Below are 25,897 nucleotides of genomic sequence, written 5' to 3'. Positions count from 1 at the left end.
CTGGTGAGACCGCACCTGGAGTATTGTGTGCAATTTTGGACTCCTAATTTGAGGAAGGACATTATTGCTATTGAGGGATTAGTGTAGGTTCACCAGGGTAATTCCTGGGTTGGCTGGACTGACATATGATGAAAGAATGGATCGACTGGAATTTAGAAGGATGAGAGGGAATCTTATAGAAAAATATACAATGCTTAAGGGATTGGATAGGCTAGATGCAGGAAAAATGTTCCCGATGTAGGAGAGTCCAGAACCAAGGGTCACAGTTTAAGAATTATGGGTAGGCCATTTAGGACTGAGATGAGGAAAAACTTCTTCACCCAGAGAGTTGTGAATCTGCGAAATTCTTTGCCACAGAAGGCAGTGGAGGCCAATTCATTGGATGTTTTCAAGAGAGTTAGATTTAGCTCTTTGGGCTGAAGGAATCAAGGGATATGGGGAAAAAGCAGGAATGGGGTACTGATGTTAGATGATCAGCCATGATCATATTGAATGGCGGTGCTGGCTCCTGCACCTATTTTTCTGTTTCTATGTAATTAAGAGAGTGACCACTGAGACATCCATGCAAAGATCACGAGCCAAGTTCCTTCTATGCTGCATTAAGTACCTCAGCATCCCTGGATTAACATACAGGAATGAGGCATTTTGTACAAGATGGCATCTGCCATTACTCACCGACTGGTCGAGGTCATGGCATGACTACTTGTTGAAGATTGGTGAGCTTGTCCAAACCCTAAAAGGAGTTCAGGAGACTTCGGAAGCTGTGACACTCCACTAGTCATTTGCAAAAGGCCTTGAGTTGGCTAGCCTTCACACACGCTGATGATGATGGCATGAAAGCACACCTGGCAGCATCTCAAAAGCCTGTCTTTCAAATTGAGAAGCTTGACCTGACACCCAAACCCATTTTATTAAAACGTGAGATTGAAATTTTGCAAGGGTTAGTTGAGAAAAGTTTATTTCAGAATTTGATTGGGGTGTTAAATAAGTCAAAACAGGAAACAATATGAGCCTTCAGAGTGAAAAGGAAGTACATGCATTATATCTTTAAACATAATAAAACTTTAATCCATATTTTGTCCATAGTTTATGTTCTTCAGCTATATTTAATTATTATGCATTATTCAAAAACATTTTCATGGATTTTGGTATGATTAGGATTTGCTTCAGAATACACAGACTAATGAAAATACAGGCAATCATTAGTGTTTAGGATGATCTTCTGGATCCTAGCACCTCAAATCTAACCCGGTAACAAACTAAAGTTCACAGTTTATTTGTGTTCTCGCACCAATGAGATTAAATGTTAAATTAACCACTTCACTGATTCCAAATGCCAAATTCGTGAGATTCATGGCAAGTTTAAGGTTGACCAGTTTTTTAGTTTCATGAAACATACATTTGATGTGCTGACATTGTGGAGATATGGAGGGAAGATGGCTCATTTTTCTGAACATAGTTAGAAAAATCAAAATCATATTAGATAACTATTTTATGTATTTTCTGTTACCCCGAACATCAGATTCCATGAACCTGTTCCATTTATCTTGACATCCATTTAGAATGGGAATTCTACCTACAATAGGCAAGCTTCGAAAATAATTTACAGCGTCAGAATGCCATTTAGTTAAAATTATCTGTCACTGAAAGCCTCCATGACATATGGGATACATTATAGAGCAGAGCGTTAAACATCATCAAATATTATCTCAACAAATGTTTGTTGCTCAATATTAGAGCCAATTATGTTGTGGCTTGAATGTGCCATTAGCCTATTTTATTTTATTTTATCTAATCTAACCCTTATCAACCTATACCAACTTATTCTGAAATTTGTGAATATTTGTACCTTCACAAATTTTCAAAGGCAAAATAGTCCATAGCTGTAAGGTTTCATAAGTTCTAGGAGCAGAATTAGGCCATTCAGCCCATCAAGTTTACTCCCATTCAATCATGACTCCCCTGACACCCTTACTAATCCAGACAAAAAAAACCCAAACAAAAACATGAAGCCTAATATTGCTGACTAATAAATTCCCTCTTGAACATACACAAATATGGAAGATCTGCTCGAAGTCAAGGGGGGGGGGGGGCACACCTGATAGAAGCATATAAACGTATGTGAGGCATAAATGGGGACTGAACCTTTTTCCATGGTGGAAATGCCAAAGACTAGAGGACATAATATTAAAGGGAGATGGGCAAATTTAAAGGGGATGTGCAGGGACAGAATTTTTTTTACATTTTTTTTTGCCTTGAACATGCTGCCAGATGTGGTGTTCAGTAGATTTCAAACTTCTGTCCCACATCTTCATTACCCGACAACTTTCTTGAAAACCTATTACTTACAAAAATGTTTTAATTATACTTGATTTCATAATTATATAGAGAATATATGAATCAATCGCAAGCGCAGAATTACAATATCCAGCAAGGAATCTAAAAACATAAAACAATAAATCAAGCATGAAAAGTTAACAAAATCACTGAAAGGCCAAACTAACTAAATCAATCTAAATATATTTTGAATATGCTTCTGTCCAATCTAATTTTAATCAATTAGGGTAATCAATGACTATTAGAAGTTTGCAGTAAACAAGGACTGAATAACTTGCATATCCTTCCAAAGGCTTCTCACAGTCTTTGTGGCTGTCCCTCGAGGTTGAGGATGATGGTCTATGTTCTGTTGTATTTATGGACTCTCAGGTGGCTTATGAATCCAATCCTGGCTTTGAAAGTTCATCGGCATTCAAGAGAATTCCAAATGGCAGATCGAGCTTTGGTTGTTGCTGCCTCTCTTTCCGTTTTCTTCTCTTTTCTTCTAATTCTGCTGCTCACAGAACGAAGACGCCTGTGCTTGTGTTTGTTTAACGTGTACTTGATGTTGCACTCCAAGAAGCACACGGTCCTTCACAAATCAATCAACTAATTCCAATGGCAAGGGAGCCAAGACGATTGGAGCTGATAGATCTGTTGCAGCCTACATCCACCTTCACAGCCGTTAAGTACAAGATAACTTTGTCCGCCGTAGAGGTCTTGTAGGTTGGATCGTTCTTAGTCTAGACCCTCATCCTTGATCTTACCGCCATGAGTGGCCCTACCAGAAGCTGGTGTTTCCGACGGCATCGCTCTCAGAATCATGGGGGCACGCAAGCCTCTTCACCACGACACGGTATACGATGCGAAGAGGTTCTCATAGTATTTTGTCAGAAAGGGGAAAATGTAGATAGAAAAATAGAACAATAGGCATATTGAAAGTGAGAGCCTGCTCTCTGACTGCAAGTGACTTGGAACATTGGGAAATGTCAACTACAATGGAAGGTTCAAGAAACTGACCAAGTTTTAATTTCTAACAATGCACCAATGTTACAAATGAAATGTTAAACTAGACATAATTCACAACACTATATTTACTGTTATCATGTACTGTGGTTATTGCACCTAACATGCAAATGTTATTGCTTGAGTTGGACTGGAATGTTTGAGCTATAAGGGGATAAGTTAGGACTCTTTTCTCTGGAGCAATAGTAGATTGAAGGGTGACCATGTAGAGGTACATAAAATCATGAGGGGCACAGATATGGAGAACATCCACAGTCCTTTGCAGGGATATGCAAGTCAAAAACTCGAGGGCATATGTTTACGGTGAAACGGGAAAGATTTAAAAGGGACCTGAGGGGCAACATTTTCACGTAGAAATTGGTGCGTATATGGAAGGAGCCGCCAGATGAAGTAGTTGAAACGTGTACAATTACAACATTTAAAAGATACCTGGACACACACATGGATAGGAATAGTTTAGAGGGATATGGGCCCGAGGGAATTGACACATCTATAAATTCAGCTCTGTGGCTCCCTTTATGTGGGTGTGGCTCGGTTTCTTATAAGGTGTGACCTTGCACCACATTACCTTAATCAAGTCACAAATTCATAGAATGGTAAAAGCACAAGATATTTTGGCGATCTGAGCACTTTCTAGCTCAGCAAGCAGAGTGTAGCTCATCGTGTTTCCTCTTGCTTTCCTGGCTCTGCATTCAAAGCTCGGCAGCTTATTTTTTGTTTTCAAGTATTGATCCAATCCATTTCTGAAAGCCACAATTGAAGCTGTCTCCACCATCCTTTAGAATGATGAATTTCAGATACCATTCACTTTTGCACAAAAAAAACAACTTCATGATGTCACATTTAGTTCTTTTTAATGCTCACTCTGTGTGTTCTCAACTCTCTCATTGATGAGTAGAATTTCCAACTAGACACATTATTTTGAACATCTCTATCTCACATCTTCTCTGCACAGCTCCAGCAGGTGCTAGCAATAAGGTGAAGCCCAGGTTTTCTCAGAATTTCTGAAATGTTGCAACCAGAATGTGTGGACATTTTTAATCTTCCCTACTCCATCCTGAGATTCCCACCTGCTTAAGATGACGACTATCATCCCGGTGCAAAAGAAAAGCAAAGCAGATTGGCTTAATGACCATCTTCCAGCTCTGACATCATGAAGCTTTGAGAGACTGATGGTGGCACATATTAATTCCAGCCTTGATACACCAACATTTGCCTACTATCATGACAGGTTCACAGCAGATGGCATATCTATGACCCTTCATTCATCCTTGGAACATTTGGATAACAAGGATTTAGGTGTCAGATTCCTGTTTCTTGGTTATAGCTCTGACTTCAACATCATAACAGCAACCAAACTCATCCCCAAACACCTTTGGAGTTAGCAACCCCTTTACAAATGGCTCAACATCCTGTCCCTAGAACACAATCAGTAAGTATAGATGAAAAAACATCCCCCACGATAATTCTCAATACTGGTTCCCAGCTCCTTATTATCCTCCTTACATCAGGAGTCGGTAACTAACGGGTCGGATCCGGCCCATAACTAGAAATCATCCGGCCCGCAGGCATTTTTTTTTCTGTCATCTAAACTTCTTTACACTATGTAATACTGTTGGCCAGCAACATAAAGACTTGCTTTAATGTTCCTAGCAATCCTGTTTGCTGATACAAAAACTCAGAACTGATATAATCCCACGAACTGGGCAAAAGGTCAGTTGGATTGGTGGACGCGGTTCCACTGAAGTAAAAGTGTGGTTGCAGTGGCTGCGGTGCCTGGTGCTCAGCACGCCCCAGAACCATCCGTCCACGCGCTTCGCCCGGGAGAGGGTCAGGGCCAGGGCCAGGGCCGCTCTCCCCAAAGATGGAGGCACTGCTGGCAGTTGGTTCGTGTGGACACGGCGGACTGGAATCCAGCGGTAAATGGTCGGGGCTGGACCTTGGAGAGGAGGGAGAGGGAGGTGGGGAGGGAGGGGATGGAGGAGAGAAGGGAGGAGAAGGAGAGGTGGAGAGGAAATCGGGGAAAGAGAAGGAGAGAGAGGGGGGAGGAGGGAGAGGGGGGAGGGAGGGGAGGGTGGAGGAGGGTGGGGGAGAGGGAAGAGGGGAGAGGGGGGAGAGGAGGAGAGGGAGAGGGGGGAGGAGGAGGAGGGGGAGGAGAGAGGAGGAGAGGGGGGAGGAGGAGAGGGGGAGGAGGGGGAGGAGGGGGGGGGGGAGGGGGGAGGAGAGAGGGGGAGGAGAGAGGGGAGGAGAGGGGGAGGAGGGGGGAGGAGGAGAGAGGAGGGAGGAGAGAGAGGGGGGAGGAGGAGGGGGAGAGAGGGGGGAGGAGAGAGGGGGAGGAGGAGAGGGGGGGGGAGAGAGGGGGGAGGAGAGAGGGGGGGGAGGAGAGGGGGGGAGGAGGAGGGGGAGGAGAGAGGGGGGAGGAGAGGAGGGGGAGGAGAGAGGGGGAGGAGAGAGGGGAGGAGAGAGGAGGGGGGGGAGAGGGGGAGGAGAGAGGAGAGAGGGGGGGAGGAGAGAGAGGGGGGAGAGAGAGGGGGGAGAGGGGGGGAGAGAGAGAGGAGGGGGGAGAGAGAGGGGGGGAGGAGAGAGAGGAGGGAGGAGGGGGAGGGGGGAGAGGGGGGAGGAGGAGAGAGGGGGAGGAGAGAGGGGGGAGGAGAGGGGGGGAGGAGAGAGGGGGGAGGAGAGAGGGGGGGAGGAGGAGAGAGGGGGGGGGGAGAGGGGGAGGAGAGAGGGGGGAGGGGAGAGGGGGGGGGGAGCGAGGGGGGAGGAGGGAGAGGGGGAGGAGAGGGGGGGGAGCGAGAGGGGGGGAGAGAGGGAGGGAGAGAGTGAATGGGGGAAGAGAGAGAGTGAATGGGGGAAGGTGGAAGAAAGGGTAACAAAGGGTCTGCATGAAGTTTAGGACAGGGAGGGGTGAGGGTAGTTTCAATACCAGTGTCTCAAACTAACTGCTATGTTCCGTAGACATAATATTGCTTAAATATATAAATACAAGTCAAAGTTTAGTTAGTATGTATTATTATTACCTCCATTTATTAACTATGGCGATAGATGTGGCCCACATCCGCTCACAGACATGGGTCCTGGCCCCTATGCAGAACAAGATTGCCGACCGACCCCTGCCTTACACACTCATGACTGTGTGGCCAAATTCTGCTCTTACTCCATCTACAAGTTTGCAGATGCCACAACAATCATGTGTTGGCATTTCAAACAATGATGAGACGAAGTACAGGATTGAGATAGAGAGCTTAGGAATATGGTGTCCAGACAACAACCTCTTTCTCAGCGGCATGCAAGACGAAGGAACTAGTTATTAACATCAGGTAGCAAGTGGAGTACACGCTAAAATCAATACTGCCGAAGTGAAAATAGCCGAGATCTTCAAGATCCTAGGCATAAATATAATGAACAATCTCTGCTGGACTAGACTCTTTTCCCATGTAAACACTTGCATCTTTCCCAACCTCAACAAGCAGAACGGTTCCAACCCAAAAAACCGTCTTGTCCGTTCCTGCTGCAGTTTCTGCTTGGTCCCTCTATGTTAATCTCCTAAATGTCAGCAATGACCCTCCAATTGACCATGTAGCTAAATGGTTTGTTTACTGAGCAAGGTATATGTAGCAAGTATCTCAACCAATGACTCTCAAGACTCTTCCCATCATTTATGAAACTGGTTTGGAGTTGTAATGCTTCCAAATGGTAGACAATGGTCTGATATGCCAAAATATGCCAAGTCTGCTTATTTTATTTATTTATTTATTTTTTTTAAATCAAAAAATTTATTCAATTATTAAAAAATAATATTTACACTACAATAAAACAAACCAGAACCCACCACCATAAATACAATACAAACATATATCCATAATAAACTATTATACAATTATGATACAATCCTTATTGAGGATACATTCAACACCCTGCAGAGCCCAGCGGTCCCGGAACTCCCTCAGGGTGCCCACAGACAGGGCGTGTTCCCTTTCTAATCCCACCCGGGCACGGACGTAACCCCGGAAAAGGGGCAGGCAGCTGGCTCAAGTCTGCTTATTGGTAGGAACATATTTGGGATCTTAGGACATAAATAATATCTCTCGATGCTCACGATGTTATCAAATGCATGGCAAAAAGAGCAAACTGAATAGAAAATATCTGATAAAAGTTCAAGAAAAGAAAGCTGAATAAGGTAGCCGTTTACACAAGGAAATCAAATGATTATGAAAATGTTGATAGTAAGAACATCAAAGGTTTCTTGATCTTTGACAGTAATGCTGCCTTTAGGGCAAGATTTGTCAGACAGTTTTCCACCTTGATTTGAAATGCACAAACAGCAGCTGCTAAAGCAGACCTGCAGGTTAAACTGAAAAATGATGTTTTCAGAAAACATATTAAGTTCAAGATATGGTGAAGGCCATCAACAATTTCTGTGCTCTAGGAAAAATCTGAGATCTCCAAGTATTCGATAAATACGCAAGATGAACATGCGGTTAAGAACAAGACAGTCAAAATAACTATTAAGAGGCACAGAGAAATCCAAATGGTTCAAATGTTGAGAAAGATGCCTGGAGTCAAAACACTACTGCCTTTTCAGCAAGTGTGGAGAATGTTAAGATTATGAGAAAGAGCTACCTGCCTACTTGACCTGCCACTTAGCAATCAGTACGCTGTAACCGCTGAGAAGTAACTGAAGCATTTTTGATAAATACCTCACCAACATAGGTTGTGGATGAATTAACAAATTTCATTAAAATCTGGATTTTTTCTTTCTCTAACTTCCTACTCAATAGCATTGTGAGAATTCCTTCGCTGGAATGTAACAATTTAAGAAAGCAGCTCACTACTACCATCTTGAGGGCTATTTGGGATTGTAAATAATTGAGGCTTTACAATGATATTTACAATGCATGAATCTGAAAAAAAGATTAGCCTTCTCCATTTCAAGTAGGTGATGAAATATGAATTCAGCTACTGTGACAAGGCAGTAAAACTAGATTATTCATGGTATATTTTCTTATGGAAGATAAACAAAAGAAACGTTTAAGGCTATTATGCAATGTCATATATTGTACAGTATATCATTTTGTAATCACTATATTATATAACCATATAACAATTACAGCACGGAAACAGGCCATCTCGGCCCTACAAGTCCGTGCCGAACAACTTTTTTCCCTTAGTCCCACCTGCCTGCACTCATACCATAACCCTCCATTCCCTTCTCATCCATATGCCTATCCAATTTATTTTTAAATGATACCAATGAACCTGCCGACACCACTTCCACTGGAAGCTCATTCCACATCGCTACCACTCTCTGAGTAAAGAAGTTCCCCCTCATGTTACCCCTAAACTTCTGTCCCTTAATTCTGAAGCCATGTCCTCTTGTTTGAATCTTCCCTATTCTCAAAGGGAAAAGCTTGTCCACATCAACTCTGTCTATCCCTCTCATCATTTTAAAGACCTCTATCAAGTCCCCCCTTAACCTTCTGCGCTCCAGAGAATAAAGACCTAATTTATTCAACCTATCTCTGTAACTTAGTTGTTGAAACCCAGGCAACATTCTAGTAAATCTCCTCTGTACTCTCTCTATTTTGTTGACATCCTTCCTATAATTGGGCGACCAAAATTGTACACCATACTCCAGATTTGGTCTCACCAATGCCTTGTACAATTTTAACATTACATCCCAGCTTCTATACTCAATGCTCTGATTTATAAAGGCTAGCATACCAAAAGCTTTCTTTACCACCCTATCTATATGAGATTCCACCTTCTAGGAAGTATGCACGGTTATACCCAGATCCCTCTGTTCAACTGTATTCTTCAATTCCCTACCATTTATCATGTACGTCCTATTTTGATTTGTCCTGCCAAGGTGTAGCACCTCACATTAATCAGCATTAAACTCCATCTGCCATCTTTCAGTCCATTTTTCCAAATGGCCTAAATCACTCTGTAGACTTTGGAAATCCTCTTCATTATCCACAACACCCCCTATCTTGGTATCATCTGCATACTTACTAATCCAATTTACCACACCTTCATCCAGATCATTGATGTACATGACAAACAACAAAGGACCCAACACAGATCCCTGAGGCACCCCACTAGTCACCTGCCTCCAATCCGACAAACAGCCAGCCACCATTACCTCTGGCTTCTCCCATTACCCACTGTTGAATCCATCTCTCCCGGCATTCCCAGCCAACCAACCTGTTGAATCCATCCATATAGCAACATACTCTTTACCCTCGGCATTCCCTATAACCCAAAAAATTCAGTTTAAAACATGACCTTCCAGGCACTTGTTGACTTAACTCTAAGTCTTTTCCATGAGGAACCACTGAAGTCAAACCAACAGGCTATTACTAAAGTTTTAAACATAGACAACATCCACTACGATTTACCCCCGTCGACATTTGAAATATTTCTGTCATAGCCCCGGCTATTTCTACACTAACTTCCCTCAATGTCCTGGGGAATATCCTGTCAGGACCTGGAGACTTATCCACTTTTATATTTTTCAAAAGTGTCAGTACTTCTTTTACTTTGAAACTCATAGTATCCATAGCTACTCAACTCGTTTCCCTTACCTCACATAATTCAATATTCTTCTCCTTGGTGAATACCGAAGAAAATAAATTGTTCAATATCTCCCCCATCTCTTTTGGCTCTGCAGATAGCTTCCCACTCTGTCTCTCCAATGGACCAATTTTATCCCTCGTTATCCTTTTGCTATTAATATAGCTGTAGAAACCCTTTGGATTTACTTTCACCTTACTTGCCAAAGCAACCTCATATCTTCTTTTAGCTTTTCTAATTTCTTTCTTAAGATTCTTTTTACATTCCTTATACTCCTCAAGCACCTCATTTACTTCATGCTGCCTATAATTATTGTAGATCTCCCTCTTTTTCCGAACAAGATGTCCAATTTCCCTTGAAAACCAGGGCTCTTTCCAATTTTTACTGTTTCCTTTCAACCGAACAGGAACATAAAGATTCTGTACTCTTAAAATTTCCCCTTTAAAAAGTCCTCCATTTCTCTTCTACATCTTTCCCATGAAACAAAATGTCCCAGTTCACTCCTTTTAAATCATCTCGCATCTCATCAAAGTTAGCCTTACTCCAATCAAAAATCTCAACCCTACGTCCAGTTCTGACCTTCTCCATAATTATATTGAAATTAATGGTATTGTGATCACTGGACCCGAAGTGCTCCCCAACGCATTCCTCCGCCACCTGTCCCGTCTCATTTCCTAACAGGAGGTCCAGCACTGCCCCTCCTCTAGTAGGTACCTCTATGTATTGCTGCAAAAAACTATCCTGCACACATTTTACAAACTCCAAACCATCCAGCCCATTTACAGAATGTGTTTCCCAGTCTATGTGTGGAAAGTTGAAATCTCCCACAATCACCACCTTGTGCTTACTACTAATATCTGCTATCTCCTTACATATTTGCTCTTCCAATTCTCGTTCTCCACTCGGCGGTCTATAATACACCCCCATAAGTGTTGCTACACCTTTCCCACTTCTCAGTTCCACCCAAATAGCCTCCATAGACGAGCCCCCCAATCTATCCTGCCAAAGCACTGCTGTAATATCTTCCCTGACTAGCAATGCAACACCTCCACCTCTTGCCCCTCCAATTCTATCACACCTGAAACAACGAAATCCTGGAATATTTAGTTTCCAATCACAGCCCTCCTGCAACCATGTTTCACTGATCGCCACAACATCATACTTCCAGGTGTCTATCCAGACTCTAAGCTCATCCACCTTTCTTACAATGCTCCTAGCATTAAAATATGCACATTTAAGAAACCCCCCGTCTCTTCTTCTCTGTTTATTTCCTTTTTTTTCTTTCTCCTCTTGTGTCCGAGTGCTTCCCTTTTCTGCTTCCTGCCTCCCATTCTGTCTACTAGCTTTCTCTATTTGAGTCCCTCGCCCCAACCATTCTAGTTTAAAGTCTCCCCAGTTGCCTTTGCAAATTTCCCCGCCAGGATATTGATCCCCCTCGAGTTCAAGTGCAACCCATCCTTTCTGTACAGGTCCCACCTTCCCCAAAATAAGTCCCAATGATCCAGAAATGATTCCGAGGCATATATTCTCTATGCAAACAGCTGTAAGAAATAGTTCCGCTAATTTTAATGCCTGTAAATTACATAGGCAAATAATATTGTTCCAAGTCCTGTTCTCTTTACTAAATAGATAGGTATCACAATGCGGAGGTTTAAAAGATCAGAGTGCTCGGATGAATTGAGATTATTGCTTTGAGTGGCCACAATTTATCCATGTGATATGTGACTGATGATATTTGATTCTACGTACATTTTCTCTTTGACATCATTATTAGCGTGTAATACACAGGACCTGGCAATAAAAGATGTATCTAGCAAAATTCATGGCATTTAATGACATTCGAATACCAAGAACAATTTCAGCTTTTGCCTAATCTTGTCTGTAATTTTCAGGTTTTTTTTCCCTGTAAAATATTTTTCACTTCTCATTTCACTACCTAGACTGCTTGATACCATTATTGTTATTGGATGGCGCAGACCACAATTTGGTTCAGCCAAATTTCGAATCATATCGGAACAGATAAATCCACATCGCAAAGGCCACTCAATCTGTGAGGCCGATTTCTTTTAAGTCAGCAGTCAGCTGGCGAGATGATCTCAATATTTTTGCCTAACATTCAAATCATGACTTGATTTTGAAACCAAATACAAATTAAAAAAAACTGCAGACCACTTGAACAGAAGTACAATGAGCTGGAGTAAGCTATTTAGCCCCTTGAGCTTGTGCCAGCATTCAATACATTATTGGCTGTCTTGAAAGTTCTGCATACTTTCCTGCCTTTTTCCCCTTAATCATTGATTCATTTATTTACTGCTTTTAAATCTATCTCAGCCCCCAAAGCTCTCAGTGGCCAATTTAAAAGACTCATTATGCTCCGAGAGAAAACATTTTTCTTCATCCCAGTCTTATATGGGCACCCCATTATTTGAGGCCATACCGTTTGGTGCTGGATTCGTCCTTGAGAAGAAACATCCTCTCACCATTTATCCTTTCTAATTTACAAATAATTTTATATGTTTCAATGAGATACCTTCTATTCTTCCAATTCCATTGAGTCCCTACTTGTGTGCTGTACAGTACCATAAAGCTTCCCTAGTTTTATATTCCAACCCCTGTAAAGTAAGGACTAATGTTGCATTAGCCTTCCTTGTTGCAGAAAGCCAGCACACATGTAGGTCTTTCATGCAAAAAACCCCAACCAAAATCACTGCAATTTTCTCCATTTAAATTTCTCCTTTTGATTTTCTCCTTCCAAAATAAACAACTTCATATTTTCCTCATGATACACTGCATCCATAACATTTTGCCCCTTCACATAATCTACCAAACTTCCATAATCTGTTGTAATGTTGGGTTGGCCAAAAATGGAACTGTTGTATCTTTGCTTCCTTCCACCAAGTAATCAAAATAGATTGGAAACAGTTGCAGTTCTTGCACTGATCCATGCAGTACCCTACTAGTTATGGGATGCCAATCTGAAAATGACATCTTTATCCCTACTCACAACCCATCCGATAATCCTCAATGCTTGCTAAATCATTGCTTCTAACAGCGGTCTTGTGAGTTGATGTTTTCCGAGTTGAGGCATCTTGATGAATACTTTCTGAAAGTCCAAATACATCTTCTGGTTTCCCTTTATCTTTTCTGTTCACGACCTACTAAAAACCCAAACAAATTTGACACATGCAATTTCCCTTCAGGAAGGCATGCTGATGCTATTTGATTAGGTTATGATTTTCCAAATGTTACCACCATAATAACTGACTCTTATTTTTCTCACAAGAGACAGCACTAAATGAATTTAGTGTAGCAGCTGCACAAGGCTAACACACCTATAGTTGCCTCTCTTCCTTTTCTGAAGCAGGCTATTACAGTGGCAGTTTTCCCTGACTATTTCACCAGTCCCATTATTTTTGGGGTCAATGTTCATTTGCACACATCTCTTCCATTTGCTTGAGGAAACATGTAACAAACAAGCCATTTATCTTTAAATGCTTAAACATGTTATCTTATCTCATCATTAGAGGATTACTAATTGAACTTAAACCATTCTTGCACCTCGACTTAACAAGTGAAAGCTGACTCATTCCCTATAAAATGTTCCAATTGCCATAAAATTCAATTCACACTATTCAAGTGAGTTTATTGTCATGTGTCCCTGAATAGGACAATGAAATTCTTGCTTTGCTTAAGCACACAGAAAATAGTAGGCATTTACTACAAAATAGATAAATGTGTCCATGTGTTCCTAACCAACAATATCTTTTGTGAATGATCTTTGTTTCAATTTTTTTTAATGGAACACTTAAAACAATCACACCTACACAAAACAATGTTGTAAAGTCAACGACGCACTTTAAATCAATAGCAGATCTTAAACCAGCTTCCACTGTGAATCACTCATTAACAATCACCTAACCAGCTAAAGATTTAGGCACTTTCAACTGGCATGTCAAGTAAGTACCAACTTTAATCAGGACACTGAAGACTATATGGTTGGCTTTGTATTGTAGCATAAGGAAGACAAACTTGCCTGTTTTCTGATGGCAAGAGTGAAAGTAATGCCAATGCAGAAAGCTTTCGTCTCTCTGGTTGTGTAATGTTGTCCATTCGCTCAACCCACATCTCAATTAAATTGCCAAGAAGCTGATCCATCTATAAAGAAGACAAAATCAATGAACTCATTGTTTCAATTAAAATTAAATGGCATAACATTGGACAGATTTTTATTTAAATCTTCAGCTTATTAGTGCAAAACAGTATGAATAAAAATATTATGCATGATGTACAACTATAATTGTGAGTGGATTAAATGTTGAAACCAAAATGAGACTGGAAAGCTAAAAGAGAAACGTGCTTTCTGGCAATCCAATTCTAATCAGAAAACAGTGAACATGTCTTTAATAATTAGGGTAAAAAGACAAAAACAGCTACCTAGACTCTTCAGTTCTGTCGTACTGTACAACATCCCTGTGAAAGTCATTAGTCAAATTTACCATGGTCCAAATCCTGGAACTCCTTACCCTAGAGCTTAATGGGAGCACCTTGAACTAAAGGAGAGTAGTTAGTCAACGAGGAACTAATCACCAACTCCCTGGACAATATATCCTGGTCTGCCCAGAGTATTCACATCCCAAAAAAAAAGGAGTATGTGCAAAACAGCAAAAAAAATGGAATTTCATCAAAATACTTAATTGTTAGTTAGACAATTTGCTTTTAAGAAATTCAGGGTGGCATTCTTATATTATTTCACATTTGTCGAAATGGATATATATATTTTGCTTTGGATTATTATTTTTAATAACTCATCATCACCAGGATTAGACTATCAGTTTTATTTATTTACTGTGACAGACCGTGTGGCCTATTGGATCCACGTCGGCTACCAGCTGAGCAATCCCACAAATCTCATCCCTTCCCTCCTCATTTCAAAGTAGCCATGCCTTCCCTTTCATATATCCACCATCTGTGATTCTTTTGACCACAACATACTCAAGGGATAATTTAGAGCAGCCAATTGCCTGCCAACCTGTGTTGGGAATCTGTGAGGCTACCCCACAGAAATCTGCACTGATAGGGAGAATGTACAAACTCTGCAAGGACAGTATCTGAGCTCAGAATTGAACCCGAACCTCTGGAGCTATGAAGCAGCAATGTAATTTGCTGCACTACTGTTGTTTCTGAATATATCTGGCATTTAGAAATGTTTGTTTCTGATATCTAATCTATTGTCTAAGGTTTTTTGGTGTTACGGTGTTACATTATATCCTTGATTCTCCATTCCTTGAAAAACAATCTTGGTGATTGAACGTTATCAGAAGCATCGAAATTATGACAATTAAATCAAAGCAATCTATCATTAATTAAAAAAACATTTAAATTTAAAATCATAAATCAGCAAAATGCTCGATTAATACATTAGTGCCTCAGGAATACTTCAATGCTTCAAGAGTAAATAGGAATCTTCTAAATTAAAAATCACTTGCAGTATTTTATTTCATGACACGTTTGCCCATCTTTACATTTTAAATAAATACAAAGCAGCAATGGATTTAAAGAATTAAAGAAAGAAGACAAACTTGCCAGAACACTAAATCAGAAAAGCCTCACAAGAAGATATACCTATGAGATCACTGCTCCAACAGTTTATTCAGTATTTAAAGAATGGAGATAATTAGGGATAATTTTTACACAGAAAATGCAGCTACCCAATTTTGATTTCAAATAAAGTTTAAAATGTGTAATTTATTGCTGATGATGGACAATACCATCAAGCCACTGCAACATTACGAGAGAGAGAAAAATATACTTGCATTTGTATATTATGCTGCGTGTTTTTTGTGACTACTTGCATGAATGCAACATGCTATTTTGCCATTTGGAAAGCATCAGAATGCTAATGACTTTTTTAATGACTGAAGAGTGATTGTAAATTGTTTATTTTTACTCAATGACATTCAGGTAATTTACAAACGACCGTCTACCTCATTGGAAACCCTCAGGCTATCTTTAATTAGACTGTATTTTGCAATAAACATTATTCCCTTTATCCTGTATACGTACACTGTGGACAGTTTGATTGTAATCATGTATAGTCATTCCGCTGACTGTAGAGCATGCAATAAAATACAAGCTTTTCACTGTACCTCGGTACATTTGACAATAAACTAAACTAAAAACTAACTAAACATATATGACCAAACATCCTATGGATTAACCTGATTACCTTAAATTTGTTTAACATTTGCAAGTAGCTTGTATTCCAGATTTGTAAATACTTAACCAGAATAAACAAACTTCAACATCATCTGTTACGCTTGATTAGTACAGGTGTCAAGAGGTTATGGGGAGAAGGCAGGAGAATGGGGTTTGGGGGGAGAGATAGATCAGCAATGATTGAATAGCGGAGTAGACTTATGCCCCTGTCCCACTTAGGAAATCTGAAAGGAAACCTCTGGAGACTTTGCGCTCCACCCAAGGTTTCCGTGCGGTTTCCGTGCGGTTCCCGGAGATTTTTGGTCAGTCTTCCTAATGGTTGAAAGCGGTTTCCGTTTCTTCTATGTTCTGGCGATTATTTCAAAAAATTCGAAACCGGCTGCGACTAAAAATAGGTTGCCGTTTTAAAAATCGGTAATTTTTTAGTCGAAGCCGGTTGCAGGTGTTACCTCCCACTACCTGCAACCTCCGGCAACCACCTTCAACAAGCATGGCAACTGGCTTTGACTAAAAAATTACCGATTTTTTAAACCGCAACCTATTTTTAGTCGCGGCAGGTTTTGAATTGTTTGAAATAATCCCCGGAACATAGAAGAAGCGGAAACCACTTTCGACCATTAGGGAGGCTGATGAAAAACCTCCGGGAACCGCATGGAAACCTTGGGTGGGGCGCAAAGTCTCCATAGGTTTCCGTTCAGGTTTCCTAAGTGGGACAGGGGCATTAGACACATCAAAAGTAGGTGCAGAAGTAGGCCATTCAGCCCTTCTAGCCAGCACCGCCATTCAATATGCTCATGGCTGATCATCCAGAATCAGTACCCTGTTCCTGCTTTCTCCCCATATCCCTTGATTCTCAGTCCTCAATGGCCTACCATTTATTCTTAAACTGTGACCCCTGGTTCTGGACTCCTCCAACATCGGAAACATATTTCCTGCATCTAGCCTATTCAATTCCTTTAGAATTTTACATGTTTCTATAAGATTCCCTCTCATCCTCCTAAATTCCAGTGAATATAAGCCCAGTCGATCCATTCTTATGTCATATGTCATTTGCTGCCATCCTGGGAATTAACCTGGTAAACTTACACTGCGCTCCATCAATAGCAAGAATGTCCTCCCTCAAATTAAGAGGCCATATCTGTGCACACTTTGTGTGGTCTCACCAGGGCCCTGTACAACTGCAGTAGGAATCCTTGCGCCTAAACTGAAATCCTCTCTCTATGAAGGCCAACATGTCATTTACTTTCTTCAATGCCTGCTGTACCTGCATGCTTACTTTCAGTGACTGATGTACACCAAGATCTTGTTGCAACTCCCCTTTTCCTAATCTGACACCATTCAGATAATAATCTGCCTCCTTGTTCTTGCACCAAAGTGGATAACCTCACATTTATCCACATTATACAGCATCTGCCATGCATCTGCCCACTCACCCAACCTATCCAAGTCACCCTTCATCCTCATAGCATCCTCCTCGTAGCTCACACTGCCACCCAGCTTTTTGTCATCCGCAAACTTGGAGATGTTACATTTAATTCCTTTGTCTGCACTGACTGGCTGACATTTTAAATTTCGTTGTACATGGTTCTTGTTACAATGACAATAAAGAAACTATTCTATTCTATTCTATTCTATTCTAAGTGGAAGGAATCAGTGGGTGGTAATGGAGGCTTGTTTTTCATATCGGCTTGTGACCTGTGGTGTGCTGCTGGGATTAGCATTTGTCATCATTTGGATGAGATTGCATGTGGAAGATTAGTAGATGCAGATACACACCAAACTGGCTCTCCATTAGAATTCTACCGTGAAGGAGGCTAAAAATTAAACAATATAAGGGAAAATGGTTTCCCCTTCATAAATCCAGAACTGGGATTGACCAGTTTAAGAATAAGGGGTAGGCCGTTTGCGTTGAGATGAGGATAAAACCTTTTCGCCGAGAGTTGTGAATCCTACTCCTGGAATTCTCTGCCACATGACATTCACTGGATGTTTTCCAGAAAGAGCAACGACATACAGCTCTTGGGGTTAACGGAATCAAATTCATGAACAGAAAATAATTCTCTGGAATGGGTACTGATATTGGATGATCAGCCTGAATAGATTGTATAAAAAATGCTGAGAGGTAGGCGATAGGCCTAGACAGTCACAACCTTTTTCCCCCATAATGGAAATGTCCAACAACTAGTGGCATTGCGATAAATGGTTTAAGGGGACAAGTACGAAGTGTTTTTGTGAAGTTAAAGAGGTGGGATATACACAGTTAATGGCTTTAAAAAGTGTCAAGAACAGATGACCCACTGCGTGTACTCATCCCTAAAGTACTGACCAAAGATAGACAAGATAGTAAATATATATGGCTGCTTACCTTCTTCATGTCAGTCAATGAGCTACAAGCATAAGGACATCGAGTTAAAGTTTTAAAAACTGTAGGGGTCTCTTAAACTGTGACCCTCACCACCTTATACCAATGCCATTAGTGTTGTATATCCACCCTGGGGGAAAAAGCTTTAACTTCACAAAATGCATCACTTCGTACTTGTCCAAGTTAAATTCCATTCCATTGCCCATTTTCCCAGTTGATCTAAATCCCATTATAATAACAACATAGAAAATAGGTGCACGAGTAGGCCATTCGGCCCTACGAGCTATCATATCATTCAATATGATAATGGCTGATCATCCAATATCAGTACCCCTTTCCTGCTTTCTTCCCATGTCATTTGATTCCGTTAGCCCCAAGAGCTGTATATGACTGTTTCTTGAAAACATCCAGTGACTTCTGTGGCAGAGAATTCCACAGATTCACAACTCTGGGCGAAACAGGATTTTCCTCAAAGTCAGCGTGGATCCAAAACGGGCCTACCCTTTATGGACTTAAACTGTGATCCCTGGTTAGAGGACTGCCCCAAGTAGAATGGAAATGGAGAGCCCGTAATATTGCTCAAGGCCCCATGCAATAGATCCTTCACGAGCAATTCTAGAGCACCAACTTTGGGTATCATCCACAGAATACTAATCTTCCACCCACAAAGCATCCAAATGAGGACAAATGCTAATCCCAGCAGAATGCAGGCAGGTGACAAGCCAATGTTGAAAAACAACCCCCCATTACCACCCACTGATATATTCCGATTAAGTTTAGAAGGATGAAGGGACACCTCATTGAAACTTGCCGAATAGTGAAAGGCCTGGATAGAGTGGATGTGGAGAGGATGTTTCCACTAGTGGGAGAGTCTAGGACCAGAGATCATAACCTCAGAATAAAAGGACGTTCCTTTAGGAGGGTGGTGAATTTGTGGAATTCATTGCCACTGAAGGCTGTGGAGGCCGTCAATGGATATTTTTAAGGCAGAAATAGATTGATTCTTGATTAGTACAGGTGTCAGGGGTTATGAGGAGAAGGCAGGAGAATGGAGTTAAGAGGGGAAGATAGATCGGCCATGATTGAATGGCAGAGTAAACTTGATGGGCTGAATGGCTTAATTCTGTTCCTATCATATATGAAGTTAAGACAATTTTGTGTCCGCTATGATCCCTGGATCACATGTGACCAAACCTTCTGGACCTGCCTCCATGCAGAATCTTATCAAAGGTCTTGCAAAAGTCCCTGTAGATAAACTCTACCGCCTGCCCTCATCAAGCCCCTTGGTCATATCTTCTGACACAATCAAATTTATAGCTCATAATTTCCCATGTACTGTTCCTAATCAGTTCTTGGCTTTTTCAAAATCAGATAGATCCTCTCAGAATCGCATCGTAACCTTCCCACCTTTGATGTTTGTCTTATAAGAGATTGAATGGAGTAGGCTTGTTGCTTCTCCCTGGAGGTTAGCAAAATGAAATGAAGTGTGCATTGAAGCTTATCAATTTCTCACCAGATTCAAAGGGCTGGATACAGCAAAAATGCTGGCTGAGGATTCTGCAACCAGGTGTTGCAGTTTCAAAAAAAAGGTAGGCCATGTAAGACTGAGATGAAAATGTCTTCACACAGGTGGGCTGAGAATTCAGAAATTGGAGGTGCAAAGGGATTTGGGTGTTGGTACAGGATTTCCATAAAGCTAATTTGCAAATTGAATCAGTAGTAAGGAAAGCAAATGCAATGCTAGCATTTATTTCGAGAATACTAGAATATTAAAAACAGGGATGTAATGCTGGACTTTAAAATACACTGGTCAGACTGCATTTGGAGCAGTTTTGGGCCCCATATCTGAGGAAGGATGTGCTGGCATTGGAGAGGGTCCAGAAGAGTTTTAGAAGAATGATCTCAGGAATGATTGGATTCACATATGATGAGCGTTTAACACCACTTGACCTGTACTTGCTGGAGTTTAGGATGGGGAGACTTCATTGAAACTTACCGTATACTGAATGGCCTGGATAGAGAGGATGTGGAGACAATGTTTTCACCAGAGGGAGAGTCTAAGACCAGAGCGCATAGCGTCAGAATAAAGGAATGTACCTTTAGAAAGATGAGGAGGAATTTCTTTAGTCAAAGGGTGGTGAATCTGTGGAATTTGTTGGCACAGAAGGTTGTGGAGGCCAAGTCAATGGAATTTATAAGGCGAGAGTGACAGATTCTTCATTAATACAGGTGTCAGGGGTTATAGGGAGAAGGCAGGATAATGGGGTTGAGAGGGAAATAAATCAGCCACGATTGAATAGCGAAGCAGACTTGATGGGCCAAATGGCCTAATTCTGCACCACTTATGAACTTATGAAGGTGGTGAAACTTCCACTGCATAGGTGTATGGGGACTCGGACACTAAAGTTAATTCAAAAACAAGATTGCTTTCTGAACATTAAGGGAATCAAGGAATATTGTGATCATGCAGGAAATTGGTATTGATCTGAAGAAATGTCAGTGGATTCTCAAAAGACCAAATAGGCCACTTCTGCTTATTTATGTTCTAACTACTTCAACAAGTGATGATATTTCATAACTTTCCAAGAAGAGTTTGAAATTCAATATTTGGAATTCAATTCTTTATGTCTATAAATACAATGAAAATTATTTGCAAGTTTAAATTGTTGTCTGGATAGTGAAGTGACAGGTTTTATACCGTATACCACATATTTTTGCCTCCAACATCAAAGTCAATGACATAGAATTTATTTGTTTTAATACATTGCAAAACTTTCTCTCAGACAGCTAAAAGTTCATGGTAGAAACATTTGGACAATAGGACAAATGCTTAATACCTGTAGAATAATAAACCCCAGCACATTTAGTAAAAACAAAGAATGCTCTTTTTTGATCAGCCTGGGGTTATTACTATTTCACAATTATTTTAATTATCTATGATAATATTTAGGGTTCCATTGTCTATCTTTGCTGTACTGCTCTTTCTGCCCAATGGCTCATGCACAACTATTAATTTCCAAACCTACGATACTTACAAGTTATATATTAACAAGAGGTGAAACTATCCCAGTCAAGTTAAAAACAGAACATGAAGCAGAAGTGCTGAATTACTTTCAAGCTTCAAATTAAGGATCAAATTCAATTTAAAATTGGATGTCAGCTTACCTCCTGGTTGAGTTCTAATGCAATCTGATTGAGCAGGGAAGAGAAGAAGACTGTATTTTGCAATAGTACTCGGCCTGTGATGCCTAGGTATGTTGACATTACTACTGGATATCTCTGGAGTACAACAATAAAAAGTTGTTATAAACATATTTTATAACACATATTTTAAAAAGATTATATTTAATGTGTTTTTTTTACATGTCCATTAATTGCATCAAACATAAATAAGTTTGAAAGCTTCCTCTGTAAAACTTACAATTCTCCTTTCTTGTGTTGGAGAAATAAAAATAAGCCACTGTCTAGTTGTGTCAAATCAAAGCAATGGCTTATTTTCTTTAGAGCAACATGAACACTTTCTTGGTTAATTACAAAGCATCCTAAATTACTTTATTTACAATGCTTGACTCCTTGCTGAAATAGGATGCAATACATTCCGAATGATTTAACAACACGAAATATCAGCATTAGTTAGTTGGTTTCTCAGTGATGTCAAGTCAATAACAAGAGCTAAGTAAAGGCATTAAATACTGTATTAAACAAAAACAAAAAAGACAAACTGCTGGAGTAATTCAGCAGGTCAGACAGCATCTCTGGAGGACATGAATGGGCAACATGTTGGCTGGGACCTTTCTTCAGACCAATTGTAGTAGGGTGGAAAAAAGAGAAAGAAGTGGTTGGGAGAAGCCTGCCAAGTGATAGATGGATACCGGTGGGGGGTGTACAAAAAAGGCTCTGAGATAAGGAGAATATGATGGGTTGTCACCAGTTTGCTTGTGGCCTGACTCTGGCAATGGGAAGGGGAACTAACATTGTAAGCAACGGGAAAATACAGCAGGCCAAGGCAAACTGAGTGCAAATGTTCTTCAAAATGGTTCACTAGTCTACAAAATAAAGGAGGCAATATCAGAAGCAGCAAATGCATTAGATAAAGTCAGAGGAGGTGCATGTAAATCTCCATCTCATCTGGAAGGGCTGCTAGGGTCCCAAGTGAGAAGGTGTAGGGACTGGTGCTACATCTCATCGATACACATCTAAATTATATCTGATCTATATTATATCTGATCTTGGATATTGGTGTACTTGTTTGTGCCTTGTGAGTTTAATTCTGTATTTCTTTGATTCCCATCTCCTCGAAAACCCGACGCGCTAACGGTAAAATGTTTACATATTCCAGTAGAGATTTACCTCATGTCAAAAATCCCCTCATCTGGAAATTTTATTAATTATTTCCCAAGTTATATCTTGCAATTCTTCACAAATCTGACATCTTTTAAAAATCTAACGAGCTGATGACGTCGCAACAGCTCCTCTCGCTCACAGTCTACCGGCCTGCCATCCGAAGGGCTCCATCCCGCCCGAGGCCCGGACGCCCCCCCCCCACCCCCCCCACCGGGCTCTGGATTGAAGCCGATGAAAAAATACAGTACGCTCGCGCTTCGGTTCGGGTGCCGAGGAGCACCCAAGCGATGACGTCGCAAAGAACGACACGCAGTATGTTTCCCGAGAGATGCCGAGCGCTATGTCCCAGAGTCGGGCCCTGTACTAGAGCTCTCTCTCTCTCCCCTGGCTCTCTATGCTTTTCGCAGCCCGCTCGTTAGCGCGGCTCCTCCTCCCCCCCCACCTCTCCCCCCTTCTCTCACCCCTCCCCTCCATCTCACCCTTCCTCCCCCATCCTCCCTCTCCCTCTCCTCCCTCTCTCTACCCTCTCCTCCCTCTCCAACCCCCCTCCTTCCCCTCTCTCCCCCACTCCTCTACCCCCCCCCCTCTCCCCCCCTCCCCTCTCCTCCCCCCTCTATCTCCCCTCCAGCCCCCTCCCTTCCCTTTCCCCCTCTCCCCCTCCTCTCCTCTCCTCTCCCCCTCCTCTCCACTCTCCCTTTCCTTTCTATCTCTCTCTCTCTCCATCTCTCCTTCCCTCTCTCCCCCTCTCCCCCTCCCCTTTCCTTCTCTCTCCCTCCTCTCCCCCTCCATTTCTCTCCCCCCCCTCCCCTCCCTCCCCCCTTCCCCACCCCCCCCCCCTCCCCCCCCCCTCCCCCTCCCCTCCTCTCTCCCCCCTCCCCCCCCCCCTCTCCCCCCCCCTCTCTCCCCCCCCCCCCCCCCCCCCATCCCTCCCCCTCCTCCCCTGCCCCTCTCTCCCTCCAACCCCCCTCCCCCCCCGCCCCCAACCCCCCTACAACCCCCCGCCCCCCACTCCCTCCAACCCCCTCCCCTCCCTTTCCCCCACTCGTCCCCCCTCCTCTCTCCCCCCCTCCTGGGCCAGGTTGGGGTGAAGGAGGGGGAGGGGGTGTAGGGAAGCGCAAAGGGCTTGGGATTGTTGAGAATGGTGCTTCAGGATTCTGCATGGGCTCGCTGGATCAAATGATCATATTCCATGCCGTAATAAGATAAACATCTTGATCATAAAATGATCAACAACATTCTTTTACAGGTTTCTCGCTATAGAAGAATATCTACTCCTTGCCTAGTTCTTAAGCTGACCATCTGCTGCCCGCGATGTCCCACTGGGCTGCTCTGTCAAAGTAGAAGAGGCAATCACTGGGACTGTCCATTAAGAATCCATATTGTGGGTCACTAAACTCCATATTGTGAAATGGAAGTTAATTGTCCAGTGTTTCGTTTGGAAAGAGCGGTCAGGTTGATTCTGCTCAATCTTCTTGTGGGCTGACACTTGGAATACTTGTTAGTCTTACAATTCTTACAAAGTTGCTCAGTACTTGTTGGATATGTCATCCATGGAGATATTGCTAAATTCCTACCTCTCCATCCAAGATTCCTTTAAGGACCGATGGAAGAATCGGCTGAAACATCTGAGGCCCTAATATAGGGTTCACTTTTAGAATATTTTCTACAACCTAGAAAATAATAAGATTTATTAGTTGCATTAGAGGCTATCAAAATCTCTAAAACATTAAGAAATATAGAAAATTGGTACATTTTTCAAAATACTTTAATAATGAAAAACCAAGGAAGATTTTTCCATCGACTGAAAGAACATTACAGTTATGAATCAAGGTGCCATGCAACCTGCGTGGATCACAATTATTAGAATCGTCATTCCTGCACGATCATCTAATAAACTTCTTGGCCTTATTGTAAATCCTGGGAAATTGTGCAATGAGCCAACTGAAAATAGGCTACAAAAATTATTTAGAGCTTAATTACATTAATGTAGCACACAATATAAACTAATACAAATGAAAAACAGATTCTTGAACTACTTTGGGTATTACTGCTTTGAATGCATTTAAAATCCAATTATTTTGTTCAATTATATCTAACTCAAAGCATGGGCTCATTTTTACTGCTTACAGATTACTGTTTCAATTAAGACTCTAATTCTCAAATCCAGCATACCAAGCTGTTACATTCCTTTTATTTTACCCTGATATTTGATAAACTATATTTGCAAAAAGAAAAAGCAAAACGAACTATCTTGTTCAAGAACCATCCTCTGAGATGGTGATTTTCAAACTCCTTTATCCTCAATTTACCAAAGGCTATGCCAGCACACTGAAGGCAGACATTGATGAAGAAATTTACCCTCATCTTCAATGATGGTGTTGGCCATCTTGAGTTTTGGAATTACACTCCTTAATGCAAGTGAAGTATATTCATTCATGTCCTAAATTTGTGCCTTATAGATGGCGAAAACGCCCTGAGGCAGCAAGAGATGAGTCACCTGCCACAGGATACCCCACCTCTTGCAGCTGCAGTAATGCATTTCTAGTCAACAGTTACCCAATGAATATTGGGGGCAGGTTACTTGGCAATGGTAATGTAATTACATGCCAAGGATAAGTGATTAGATTATTTCTTGGTTGAAATGATCAGACTGGCACTATTTACTTTGAATGATGCTTACCCATTATTATTGTTTTGAACTCACTAACACATTCAGTTGTGCAAACATGACATTTCTGCAGTGACTACCTGCTCAAATTGCTCAATCTGAATTGATCCTTTCATGATATGAGAAATTGGAGAAATGTTATGGGAATTTCAAACAAACAAAAGCTTTTTCCGATTCTGCATCTCTACCATATTTCCTCCCTACTGCTGTCATATGCCAACATTTCAATAAGCAAGTGGGAAAAGCTATGAGCCGGTCGTTCATATTAATAAAATGCCACTGTAGAATGTTTCTGTGAAAGATTGAAAAGGAACTGTGCAAACATAATCTTGGATAAGTCTCAACGAGTTAGAAAAAGAACATACAAGTAGTTTACAAGCAGCAGGAAG

General features: G+C 41.4%; 1 protein-coding gene across 2 annotated transcripts in view; it reads right to left on the bottom strand.

Moving 5' to 3' along the window:
* The window catches only part of ipo11 (importin 11), a 333,610-nt gene that overhangs the window by 130,367 nt on the left and 177,346 nt on the right, over positions 1–25,897 (bottom strand). For both annotated transcript variants that reach the window (XM_055634916.1, XM_055634917.1), the window contains exons 26-28: positions 24,415–24,510; positions 21,662–21,775; positions 13,952–14,073 (exon numbers count right to left, since the gene is read on the bottom strand). In XM_055634916.1, coding sequence (XP_055490891.1) covers positions 13,952–14,073; positions 21,662–21,775; positions 24,415–24,510 — 332 coding nt within the window. The remainder of the gene's footprint in view (positions 1–13,951; positions 14,074–21,661; positions 21,776–24,414; positions 24,511–25,897) is intronic.

This window comes from Leucoraja erinacea, chromosome 1, assembly GCF_028641065.1.
Source record: "Leucoraja erinacea ecotype New England chromosome 1, Leri_hhj_1, whole genome shotgun sequence".
Classification (NCBI taxonomy): domain Eukaryota; kingdom Metazoa; phylum Chordata; class Chondrichthyes; order Rajiformes; family Rajidae; genus Leucoraja; species Leucoraja erinaceus.
This window is presented reverse-complemented; position numbering and strand designations above follow the sequence as displayed.